The 12,647-nt window shown below is 43.1% G+C and overlaps 1 protein-coding gene across 1 annotated transcript in view; it reads left to right on the top strand.

Moving 5' to 3' along the window:
- The window catches only part of MDN1 (midasin AAA ATPase 1), a 133,407-nt gene that overhangs the window by 71,260 nt on the left and 49,500 nt on the right, over nucleotides 1-12,647 (top strand). Inside the window, exons 45-53 of the mRNA XM_056125352.1 lie at nucleotides 1,081-1,197; nucleotides 1,989-2,197; nucleotides 3,635-3,783; nucleotides 4,136-4,347; nucleotides 4,645-4,865; nucleotides 5,882-5,995; nucleotides 8,973-9,105; nucleotides 10,413-10,528; nucleotides 11,481-11,614. Coding sequence (XP_055981327.1) covers nucleotides 1,081-1,197; nucleotides 1,989-2,197; nucleotides 3,635-3,783; nucleotides 4,136-4,347; nucleotides 4,645-4,865; nucleotides 5,882-5,995; nucleotides 8,973-9,105; nucleotides 10,413-10,528; nucleotides 11,481-11,614 — 1,405 coding nt within the window. The remainder of the gene's footprint in view (nucleotides 1-1,080; nucleotides 1,198-1,988; nucleotides 2,198-3,634; nucleotides 3,784-4,135; nucleotides 4,348-4,644; nucleotides 4,866-5,881; nucleotides 5,996-8,972; nucleotides 9,106-10,412; nucleotides 10,529-11,480; nucleotides 11,615-12,647) is intronic.

The raw sequence follows: 12,647 nt of genomic DNA, 5'->3' as shown, positions 1-12,647 counted from the left end.
CTCTGGAGAGCCCTCACGTGGTGGAAGTGGTAGTTGGTCATTAGGTAACTGCAGAATTTCCCTCCTCTGTAATAGTTTTGCGCTGAACTGAAGGCAGCCACCAAACTTGGATTACTTTCCTAACCCATATCCTTTGAGTGGGCTGGAGTGATAGCACAGCGGTAAGGCGTTCGCCTTACAAGCGGCCAACATGGCCGACCCGAGTTCGATTCCTCCGCCCCTCTCGGAGAGCCCGGCAAGCTACCGAGAGTATTCGATATGCCAGACACAGTAACAACAAAGTCTCCAATGGAGACGTTACTGGGCCCGCTCGAGCAAATCGACGATCAACGGGAGGGCCTTTACCTTTACCTTTACCTTATCCTTTGAGTTAGACCTTTTTCAGAAAGGCTTGTTTGGTTAGGGTCGTTCTCGAGTGCAGATTACTGAAATGGGGGATCTGGCACAGGACAGACGTGACTAACTGTGCATGTGTATGGGTCGGTCATTTGATCCAAAATTCAAAAGGAGAGGGGCAAATGTCAAATTGGTGCATTAGAAGGACTGCACAATGAACACTTGTGGGTCAGGCAAGTTTTGCTACCTGGAGCATTGTCTCGTTTGGGGGCTGCTCCCGACTTTGTGCTTAGCAGTTCGTCCTGGTGGTGCTCGCAGGACCATCTGGGATGCCAGAATTGAACCTGGGTCAGTGAGCTCCCTCCCCACCCTACTCTCTCTCTCCCACCCCCTGGAGCATTTTTTGAAGAGTACTTCGAATTGAGATACACATTTATTTTTAAGTGGGTTTGGTGGTGTTGGAAAGTGAGAATAGAGTGAATGAGATAAATAGCTAAGAATATTTGGATCATTTTCCTTAATTTCAAGTACTCTGTGCATTTACCCTGGGCTGTGTGCCTTGGGAGTTCAAAAGGAGATGAAGGGGGTGGGGGGACGACTCTAGTGAAGATTCCCCACTTGGGTGGGGGGGGGGCGGGTGTGGTGGCTATGTGGAAAGGAGGAATGAGCTCAGGAGCAGAGGGAGGCCTGTGTCAGGCGAGGGGAGCCCGGCCAGCGTGTCCCTCACCTGGACTCTCTCTGTAGCCCCTCGGTGCTGGATCGCTTGAATGCCTTGCTTGAACCTGGAGGTGTCCTTACTCTCAGTGAGAGAGGAATGATCGACGGGTCCACTCCCACCATTACCCCCAACCCCAATTTCAGGTATGTATGTGTACACTTCCTCAGTGTCGGCCTAAGAACCTGACAGGCTCCCTACCAAGGCAGCAGCCCCGTAGCCGGAGTTCACCACAGATAACGCCTGGCAGGACGAGGGGCTGGCAGGAAAGGGAGGGTCCGCGGAATCTAGTTGGATGGTCAGCTGAGAGCTTCGGAGTCGCCACGACCGAATGTGGGGGAGGTAGCTGTGGTACCAGCTTGGTGGGGATTTCCTGGGCGCTGAGTGTGTGAGGCAGTTGCTTCCTTCTGTTCCTGTAGGGGAGCTGGGATGAAGGCTTATTTGCCTGCTGTGGGGATGGAATGAGTTCTGGAATTCTCAGCTAGCACGGGTGTGTGTGTGTGTGTGCGTGTGTGTGTGTGTGTGTGTGTGTACACGTGCGCCTTCTTAAGGAAGCAGCTTTCAGGCAGGTAGAGACCTCGCTTCCTATTTGCCTGCTGTGGGGATGGAATGAGTTCTGGAATTTGTGTGTGTGTATACGTATGCCTTCTTAAGGAAGCAGCTTTCAGGCAGGTAGAGACCTCGAAGCTTATTCTGAGCTGCTTCATTCCAGGGAGAGGGGGTGTGTGTGTGTGTATGTGTATGTGTGTATATACGTACGCCTTCTTAAGGAAGCAGCTTTCAGGCAGGTAGAGACCTCGAAGCTTATTCTGAGCTGCTTCATCCCAGGTGAGAAGGTGCCGTGTAGGATTTGTTCTTACCAGTTTTTTCTGGGCTGCACCTAACTGGGACTTTTAATTCTTTTTCATTTCTTCTTCCTGAATGGTGTCATTTCTAGACTTTTCCTCTCGATGGATCCTGTTCATGGAGAAATATCTCGAGCTATGAGGAACCGTGGCCTTGAAATCTTTGTCCCCGGAGAAGCGGATGGGAGATGTGCAGATGAATTGGACCTTCAAGTTCTGCTGCATAACCTGGGCGTGGTGGGGGCCAGCGTGTGTGATGCCCTCTTGGCTCTGCACACAGAGACCCAAAGTGTTCTTGTAGGTAAGAAGTGGGGCTTTTAGACCACTTGGCAGAGCTGTAGTCCTGTTGAAAAAAGAAAGACAACTCGTGTTAGTCCAGGAGTTCTCATATTTCATGCACACAGAAGTGAGCAGGAAAACCTGTTGGAATTGTACCCTGCTGCCTGAGTTACGAGAATCAGTATTCCCCACTCCCCTTCTTTGGGAACCACATCTGGCAGATGTGGCAGATCTTCCTTAACCAGATCTTACTCCTTGCTCTGTGCTCAGATGTCACTCTTGGTGATTTCAGGATACCATATGCAGTGCCAGGGATCAAATGGGTCAGCTTGCAAGGCAAGCACCTTAACACCCTGTTATTTATCTCTCCTACTCAGAAAATGTTTTTTTTTCCCCCCTTTTATTTTTGGGCCAGTACCAGCAGTGTTTGGGCATATGCCTGACTCTGCACTTAGGGATCACTTTTGGAGGTGCTCAGGGGACCATATTGAGTTCCAGGGATCGAATCCCAGTCAGCTACAGGCAAGGCAAATGCCCTACCCACTGGCTCCAGAAACCAGTATTTTAAAGATGCAATCAGAGACTCAATTTTGAGGAATATGCTCCATTTAGTGCTGTGATATGAGAAATTGACTCAATGGTGACATTAATCTTAATAGTGACATTAATCTTAATGTCACTGTCGAGTCATCTGAGGTTGAATGAAAGGAAACTTTGACCTGAGACATGACTCAGTGGTAGTTTGTGCAGCCCTTGTCTTGATCCTTGGTGTCACAAAAAACCCATGAGAGGAAACTAAAACCCATGAGAGGAAACTAAAAATCAGATCTTCCATCTAATAAATGTCCCAATATATAAGGAAGAAGAAGAATGATAATGGTAATGGAAGCTTGCCATTTATAGAGTAACTACTGTGGTAAATACAACGTTGGCTGCTTATTTTATTGCACATTAGTTCTGCAAAGCATGCATTTCCAAATAAGAGTTAGAAGCCAAATAACTTGACTGAGCCAGACAGCTGGGATTTAATTTAATGTTGACAGCTGAGATTTGAAAGTAGGTCAGCTGGATTTCAAAGTCTCTGGTTTTCCGTGAGGCCATGTTCATTTTGCCACCTTTAGTGTGTGTCAACTTTAGATTAAGGATTAAGTGACCAGATCTTATCACACTTGTTAATGAGTCATCTGATCGTTTTTCTACATATGCTGTTGACAACTGGAGCGTGGGGGTATGGTGGAGGTGTTGGGGTGGAAGGTGTGCAGGGAGAGATGGGATAGGAGAGAAAGAATATGAATATTCTCATGTAAGTTCATTGTTTGCTAGCAAGACCCCATAATCTATTTCAAAGACTTTCAAAGTAAGGGGGGTGGATTTGGGCGAAAGAAAGGTTGAAGTGGAAGTTAGTCATTTCCATCTGAGATCGTACAGCGTTACAGAAGGCAGTATTTTTTCCTTACAGGTTCTCCAACGTCTTGTGTCTCGACCCTGATTCAGGCAGCTGTTCTCATTGCCCAGTACTTGCAGCGAGGACTGAGTTTAGCCAGAGCCTTTTTTGAGGCATGTTGGGAAGTCTATGTCTGTTCCCAGCATTCACCAGCAAACCAGAAGGTACTGTGATGTGTTCTAAACAGCTTTCTAACAGTGTGTTGCCGACATTAGGAAAGTCTCTTTATTGGTGGTTCCTTTAATAACTAAGAGTACTGACAGCTGCGATTATCCTGTGTCTAAGATGAGATGTCCTTTGAGAAGATAGCTAATATCTAGAATTTCTGCCAAGTAGCTAAAAGATACATATTATTTCTGAAACTTAGCAGAGGATGGCAGATTTAGCTTGCTCATTGAAGCATGTGTGAGAATTATGAGCCGATCACATGGAGTCTGGGGTACTTCTATTCTGGGAGGTTGTTTGTAATGGCTCTGATACGTTGTGTGTTGCACATCTGATATTGTTGTCTCCTAGCTTGCACAGGCTGTACTGGAGAAACATATTTCTTCTCTGCAAGCACGTGAAACCTGGGGTAGCTCTATTCTTGCTATGGGGCTTTGGCCGGATTCTCTGCCTTCTGCTGTCTTTGCCACGGAAGACTCTCACCTGTCTACAGTCCGAAGTGATGGACAGATCTTAGCATATTGCCTCAACAGGATGAGCATGAAAACGAGCAGCTGGACAAGGTTAGTGGCGGGGCTTTGTCCCTTTGAGATCTTGCCCGGGATTTTTGAAATTTTAATTCTTGGGATCATACTGCTCCTGATCTAGTGTATTCGGTCAGAGCCTTCATTATCCAGCTGTTGTAGTGTGATTGTTCTTTGGGATACTGCTCCGTGTCATTGTTTTGGTTTGTTTTATCCTCCTTGGAGCAGGGTCATCTCTTTCGCATGACCGCTGATTATTTACTGCTGTTTTCCTGATTCTTGGAATTGTGAAAGTTTCTTCCAGCACTGATGTTTTCTATGATAATGAATTTTTAGGATTCAGCCTCTTACTTTATCAGACTTGGAGAAAATTATGCAGTCTTCCAACCCTGAGAACTTGAAGTTCAGTTCAGTTGAAATGGATACCTACTGGATCGATGAACCAGATGTTCTGGCCATGGCGGTTAAATTGCTCATTGAAAGAGCAACCAATCAAGATTGGATGCTTAGAGTTAAATGGCTTTATCATTTAGCCAAAAATATACCACAGGGGCTTGGTAAGTAGAAAAGCTTAATTTGTATAATGAGGGAATTTATGTACACTTACTCTGTTTTAGTGCCTCAGCAGCTGTGTTATTCTGTGATTACCCTGTTAAAATTACATCTGGGAGATCTAGCAAAAAATTTATAACTTAGAGTTACTATTTGTACAGCTGTTAAAGAATTAAGGATGTGGAGATTGAGAATGGGGGGTGATAAAGGAGGTTTGTCCTTTATGAATCCCAAGAGAAACTTTCCCCCCATGTAATCCTTAATATTTGAGAAACTGCTTACCTCTTTAATTTCAAAAGGCAAATATTTTATGTTAATAATTACTTTAAACTTGTGAAGACAGTCTGCTTCCTACCCCTACCCCATCCCCCGTGCTGTAATCGTTCTATGTGGGTGAATCTTACTTTTGGTAAATCATATTTCTCTTAATTAAAACTACATACAAAAGATTCTAATCTTAGGGCCGGAGAGACAGTACAGTGGGTAAGATGTTTGCCTTGGATGCAGTTTTTCCAGCTTGATTCAGTCTCCAGCACCCCATATGGTCCCTCGAGCTAGCCAGGAGTGATCGCAGAGCACAGAGCCAGGAGTAAGACCTGAGCAGTGCTGGGTGTGACCCTCCGGAAAATGGTGCTCTAAAATGTCATGCTGAATTTCTTTCGACTTTTTTCATTCCATGAGTGGAGAAAAACAGTTAACAACATCAATGTGTTATAAATACAGGCCATGAAGTTTATTGATAGAACTTGTTGGATTATGTATTTTGGCCTTTATTCATCTTTCTGCTGTGTGGGAACATGTAGAGAGGCCAGAGAATGTACGTTACCATATTACATATTATTTGTCTACACATGTATGGTGACAGTTTCTAAATTAAAATTAAAATCAGTTCCTAAGGTGCAGTGGTCACGTTTCAAGTCAGTAGGCCTATGACTGATTCCTGTTCCCACGTTATCACTGCAGGAAGTGTAGTTGAACAGCATTGCTTTCAGTACTAACATTCGCTCTGCTTCCTTCACAGAGTCCATGCAGGTTCATTTGGAAGCCAGTGCTGCATCTCTTAGAAATTTTTACGCAAAGTCTCTCTCATCGGGGATCAGTAATGTGATCAAAATAGTGCAACCAAATATAACAGGTATGGTGCCTAGTTTATTTCTGAGTCTTAGAACTGCATTGATACTTACCCAATGGCTTCATGGGATTATTCCTCTTAGAAATTCCAATAGAGTAGAAATTTCACTGCAACAATTAGCATGTCCAGAATCAGTCAAATTCTGTGGGTTTTTGTTTGTTTGTTTGTTTGTTTTTGAAGCTCTTGTTTTTTTTTTTTAATCAGTGTTTAGAAAGGACGATGACATACCATGGAATGTTGAGCACTTGCGTTGGTAGACTGCCTTTGAGCCCAACTCAGCCACAAACTAGCTTGTTGATTATGTTCTTCATTCATACTCTACATGTATTTGAAAATTATGGAAATTAAATGTCTTAGATGTTAATATTAATACTGGTTTTTAAAAGTCATTTATTTAGGGTTTGGAGCCATACCCATTTATGCTCAAGGGCTTACTCCTGGCTCTGTGCTCAGAAATTAACTCCTGACGGGCTCAGAGGACCATACGAGGTGCAGGGGATTGAACCTGGCTTGACCCTGTGCTACCTTGCCGAACAGCTTTGGCCCCTGTATTAATAATTTGTAATAGGAAGTTATTTATTTAATTTATTGAATCCTTATGAGAGGATTCAGTGAATTGAGTTAGTTGCTCCTGATTGTGTTTTAGTCATAAAAAGCACCCATTCCTTCACCAATGTTCACTTCCTCCCACCAATGTCCCCGTTTTCCTGCCTACCCTCCAGTATGCCTCTGTGGCAGAGAGATATTTTTCTTTTTTCTTTCAGGCACTGTGTTTTACAATATTGTTACTGGAAGGGTATCATGTGTATCACTTTATCTCCTTTCAGCACTTAGATCTTGTCCAGAGTGATTGCTTTCTCCTGTCATTGACATAGTGGTTTCTTCTCTGACCTAACTGCCCTCCCTGCTTTGTGGCAAGGTATTCTCAAAGAATCAGTCCTCCTGGCCTTGGTTTCATTTGTCTGTATTCTCCTACTGTGTTTCTTTATACCATGCAAAATGAATCTGATCATTCTATGTCTGCCCCTCTCTCACTGACTCATTTCACTCAGAATGATATGCTCCACGTCCATCCTTGTATCAGCAAATTGCATGACTTCATTTTTTTCCTACTGGGCACATTGTGTAGTTGTAACATAGCTTCAGGAAGAGTTAAGTTTTATTTATTTATTTTTGGCTTGGGGACTACACCTGACTGTGCTCCGGGCTCACTTTTTTAGCTCTGTGCTAAGGGATCATTCCTGGCAGGCTTGGCAAACCCGGGATCAGACCCAGCTCAGCCACATGCAAGGCAAGCACCCTACCCGCTGTACTGTAACTTCTGCCCCTTTAGGAAGTTTTAAACTGAGCTATTTGACTTGAAGGGAAGTGAATGCCATATTAAATTTATTGGAGAAAATCTCAGTGACAAAGGATAGTTAGCTAAAGACTAACTTAAAAAATCATAATGAGAAGATAACCATCTAGATTATCTAATCAGTCAAATAAGATATTCAGTTATTCATTTTATTTATTTGGCTTTTGGGGTCATACCTGGTGATGCTCAGGGGTTACTTCTGGCTCTGTGCTCAGAATTACTTCTGGTAGACCATATGGGATGCCAGGGAATGAACCTGGGTTGACTGGGGGCAAGGCAAATGCCCTACCCACTGTACTATAGCTCCGGCTCCCCAGTTTTTTTTTTAATGAAAGAGTGAGGTTATAAACTTTATTAGAATAGGACAGTAAGTGTGTTTAGATGATGCTGTCTGAATGTAAGAATTATAGGGGCATTTTCTTAAGAACCAGGTATTCAATTCCCCAACCTCATCTTCATTTGATGTTGATCCAAACATGCCTGCAGCCATCGCTAAGAAAAAAAGATGTGTGATATACCTGTGCTACCCCAGTTATGTTAAACTAAACAGAATGGCATACATGGTTGGGAAGAAAGCAGAGAAAACGCCCTTGGTAGACTCAGTTTATGACGGAACAAATCCTGGCTTTCCAATTGTGGGAAAGATGCTGGCCTTTTTTGAACACAGTTCTCAGTAGCAGAGCAGTTTCCTTTTGAGTGGACATGACTTGCCCACTTCCGAGACAGATTAGTTTCACCTTCATCCTTCTTTTCAGTTGTGTTCACAGTCCTCCCCTGGATCTTGTCTTACTGAGCACAATTCCCTGTGAACCTTGCTGTTCTCAGTGTGTATTCATTAATCTACAGCTCGTTGGATGCTCTCAACAGCTTTAGGGGCCTGAAGTGCCCACTGACTCATCCTATCCAGCCACTGTCTCGTTCCAGTTACCCTTGGTTTGTCTTACTTTTCTCTCTCAGCTTCTCAACAACACCCCACCAAAGCATCTCAGAGAGTTTCATCTCTGCTGCTTTGTAGAGTGTAGCAAGTCTGAGCCCGAAGAACTTGTACTGGCGGTAGTGATCACTTCTGTGGTTATAAAAGACTTCATTCATAGTCCTTTGGTGACTCGGTGACATAACCTCGAACGTCTTTCTCTTTTCCCTTTCTCTCCTTTTCTCTCTTTCCCTTTATCCCTGGCCACTTGAGTTACTCTTCTAATGGAAAGCAGTAAGGAGATGCATTTCTTCATTCTCTTCATCTAGATATATTTGTAGTTCATGATGAAAGAATGGGTAACTGAATCCGTGAATTCTTTTCTAGCTGACTTTGAAAGAGACCTGAGCAGGTAATTCATTAGTTGGAATGTTTTTGTTGTAGCAGAGATTATTTTTATACCTCACAATGAAGCATTTTGCAAGCATACATATTTTATATTTGGAAACAGAATAGCACGGAGCCTATTAAAGCTGTCCTTTCTTGTGTCACTGGCTGAAGCTAATGTTTTTACTTTTTTCCATTAGTACTGAATATGATCAAATTAAGTAATAAAATTGTTCAGTTGAAATGTTCCAGACAAGAGCTTACACTTGAAATTCTTTTGTGTTTTATTTATTTATTTGAAATTCTTTTGTGTTTTAAACTAGACGAATTTGTGATCCCTGTGGACCCCCGATGGAATATGCAGACTTTGGACATCATTAAAAGTTCAGTGGATTTGGATCCACAGACAGACCAGCTGCAGCAGTTTTTTGCCCTTTTAGAGTCTGTTGCAAACAAGTAGGTGACGCCTGATACTGAGCAGTGTTTGCCTCACAGCTTGCTGTGATTTCATCGCCCCTACCCTTTGTAAGATTCTGTCCTGTCTAGTTTCACATGTATTTGATTCTGTGACCCAGAGAAGTAGCAGGTCTGAGATATGATTTCCTCCCCCGTTTCACCTTCCTGATCTCTGCCTAAGAGAAGTGATTCTGACTGATGTCCAAAAGCTATATATAGTTGACAAGTTAGTCAATATGTAAAGCCTTGGAATTTATGACGATGATGAGGATGGTTAAAGAGATACAGTGACCCTCAGCATCAGTACTGGGCCTTGTTTTTGTGGTAACCCTTTATTGGCACAGAGTGGTTATGTTATTGCTGTTTTCTTTTTGTGATGCCTGGTGGCTCCTTTAATTTGTCTGACGGTTCTGTCCCTTGTCCTTTGCTTTGCAACCTATCTCTTCATCCTCAGATGCTGGTTGGAGAAGTATAGCACCTGCGTTCTTCAGCATGCACTTAGATAAATGCTGATCTCATTCTTACATAAGTTTTTCCCTCGCTCCCTCCCCCCACCCCCCCATTTTCGGAGCCATACTTGGTAGTACTCAGGGACTATTCCTGACTTAGTGCTTTGGGGATCCCTCCATGGGGTGCTCTGGGGACCCTGCAGTGCAGGACATTTAGCCTGGGCTTCCTACATTCAAAGCATGTGCTCAGCCCATGAATCTATTTTCCTTTCTTCACTTTCTTCACTTTGACTAACAGTATAATAGTACTTTTTTTTTCTAACATCTGGGATCAAAAGCAGGGCTTCACAAATACCAGGCATATATTCTTCCAACGAGCCACATTACCTACTCCAGTATAATACTTTTAAAAATAGCTTTTAATTTTGTAATTGAACTGTGAAGTACAAATACTTATTAATGGAACTTAGAGTAATATGTCTGGTTTTGATGCATTTTGACAGTGATTACATGTGTGTGACTGTGTACCAGTAACTCAGAAGCCAGGGCCCCTTTTAACTACTCCCAATATCTTGCCCTCTCACTGCCCCAGGTGACTTTCAGGAGTCTCTGTGCCATTTATGTGCTTATAACAGCAGCAGCAGGTGGCCTGGAAGTGCTCCTTCACAGAGCTCCTCCTTGCCCTGCTTTGTCTTCCTCACTCTCCACTCCATCCCGTAGTCCAGAATTAGCGGGGGCAGGGACAGACAGCAGGGTGGAGGAGTTCCAAGGCGACTCAGGATCTGGCCGCTAGAGGAAATGACAGAAAGGTGTTGTTCCCCAGGAACTGTTTCTTAGCGTTACCATATCTCATTTCAGGACAATTGTATATCTTGATCGGGAAAAGCGGATTTTTACCGAAGCAAACTTGATTTCTCTTTGTGGCAAGAAGTTAAGAAATAGTGTTTTGAGAATGTCCTTTGAATTCCACAAAGGTAGGTGCATGGTTGCTTATTCTCACTAATTATCAGTCTGCTTGCATAGTTTAGCTGCAGGTAGAAAGAATTCAGCACCTGCTTCCCTTCGGCTGATCCCTTCTGGTTTGCTGACCAGATTTTAAACATACTCCTGTGCCATCATAACTAATAAGTGCTTTCCATGTGTCCTTGATGGCCTGTCCTTTTTAGAGTGATCAGAGCAGGCCACTCAGGTGCCAGATGAGCAAAGGACAGTACCCTGTGCTCAGTCACACACTGCAAGCAAGGACAAGTTACAGCGGCGAGCCCTTAAGTCCATTGGCTGAAAAAGCCAACTCATAACCATTTGCTCATAGGTTCTGTTCTATTCTTAGTTAACGAACTGTTTTTTGTTCTGTTGTTGGTGTGTACCCAGCAGTGTTCAGGGGCTACTCCCTGGGGCTTGGGAGTCCATGTAGTGCTGGGGATTAAACCTCTAGCATGCAGCACTGGGCACTGCCCCTCCTGATTCCTAATGTTTCACTAAATTTAATACCGTTAAATTGCAAAGTTCACCTCACTTGAAAAATAATTTTAAGCTTATAGAAGTATAAACCTTGAAAATAACCTGTCCTCTGCCCCCACGGCCGCATTTGTTAATAGTAGGTTTATTTATATCTTCTAATATCTTTATTACCTTTCCATTTAAACATATGTTTGTTTGTTATTGATTTTATATCTAAAGAGATTCTTCTTTTTTTTTATTAAGACATTGTGAACTTGTCTGCCTGTACTTTCCTGATTCTCTTAAGATGGGGCACAGATAGGCAGAAATTTTGCTGGTGGTTATGAGCTTTTGAAATTGGCTGGGGGTATTTCTGTTGGGATTGACATTAAGCTCCAGATTATGGCTAGCTGTTTTTTCAAAAAAAAAAAAAGTCCAGAGATTAACATAATTCTTATGTGATGTTCTTATTTATGGCAACACAAGATCCAGACAGCTATCAGAGTCTGCCCCATGAGGTCGTGGTCAATCTTGCTGCTTTTTTTGAGCTTTGTGATGCCCTCATACTTCTCTGGGCACAGTCTCCCCAGGGGATGGTGTCAGATGCCAGTCTTCACGAGGTGAGAAATACCAGCTTGAAACTACTGTGTGTGTGTGCGCGCGCGCGTGCACACATACCTTTACATTCAGAGAGGTGGGTAGGAGGAGGGAGAGAAAAGGGGGTCAATTTTATTAACACAATAAACTACATATATTTAAACTTCGTATTTTTGACCCACAGTGTTTTTCAACCTTTTTCTGATTTCAGTCCTCATACACTCTGGGGCCCAAGAGAGCTGAGTGTATGCTTTGCCTGTGGGAACCCCAGGTCCAAATCCCAGCATTGCTTGATCTCCAGCTGTGGCCTACAAAACAAGAAATACAGGGAGGCTGAAGAGATAGTGCATTGGGTAGGGCAGCCTGGGTTTGATTTCTGGCAGCCCAGCTGGTCACCAGCAGTGGGGAATTCTGAGCTGAGTGCAGAGCTGCACCACAGGGAGTTGCCTGAAACACCAGCTTAGGGAAAAATACAGAAGCAAATCCATTTCGTGTTTGTTTATAAACATTTTTGTGAAATCCTCTTCCAGAATAAAAATTAAAGAGAAGAGGAAATATTAAATTTCTGCAAGTCTTTTTATTTTCCACCTTAACAGGTGAAATTTAAATTCTGATGTTCTCATCTGTATTCTGCATTTTGCAGTAGTTGTTGTGCTGAAATGTTTGAAGGGGGCTGGAGAGATAGTCCAGCAGGTTAGGCGCCTGCCCTGCACATGACTGAGTTCTGATCTCTGGATTGCATATGGTCCTGCCAGGAGTGATCCCTGAACGCAGCTAGGAGTAAGCCCTTAGTATAGCTAGGTGTGGCCCCAAAGTAAAGAAATGTTTGAAGAAATGACCTCAAAATTATGAGTTAGAAAAATAATCATTTTAATACTCCTTTCATAGTATATTGAAATTCTTCTGTGATTAAGAACCTGACCTAAGGTAACTGTGAAGGACTGCTTGCATAACTTGGGGTGCATGACTTATCAAACACAAAAATGCACCTAACCTTGCAATTTGTGTGATTTTTTTTTTTTTTCATTTATTTAATGTATTTGTTTTAGAGCCACA

This window comes from Sorex fumeus, unplaced genomic scaffold (genome assembly GCF_029834395.1).
Source record: "Sorex fumeus unplaced genomic scaffold, SorFum_2.1 ptg000054l, whole genome shotgun sequence".
NCBI classification, from domain to species: domain Eukaryota; kingdom Metazoa; phylum Chordata; class Mammalia; order Eulipotyphla; family Soricidae; genus Sorex; species Sorex fumeus.
The sequence above is the reverse complement of the archived record's forward strand: the minus strand, read 5'-3'. Positions and strand labels throughout refer to the sequence as shown.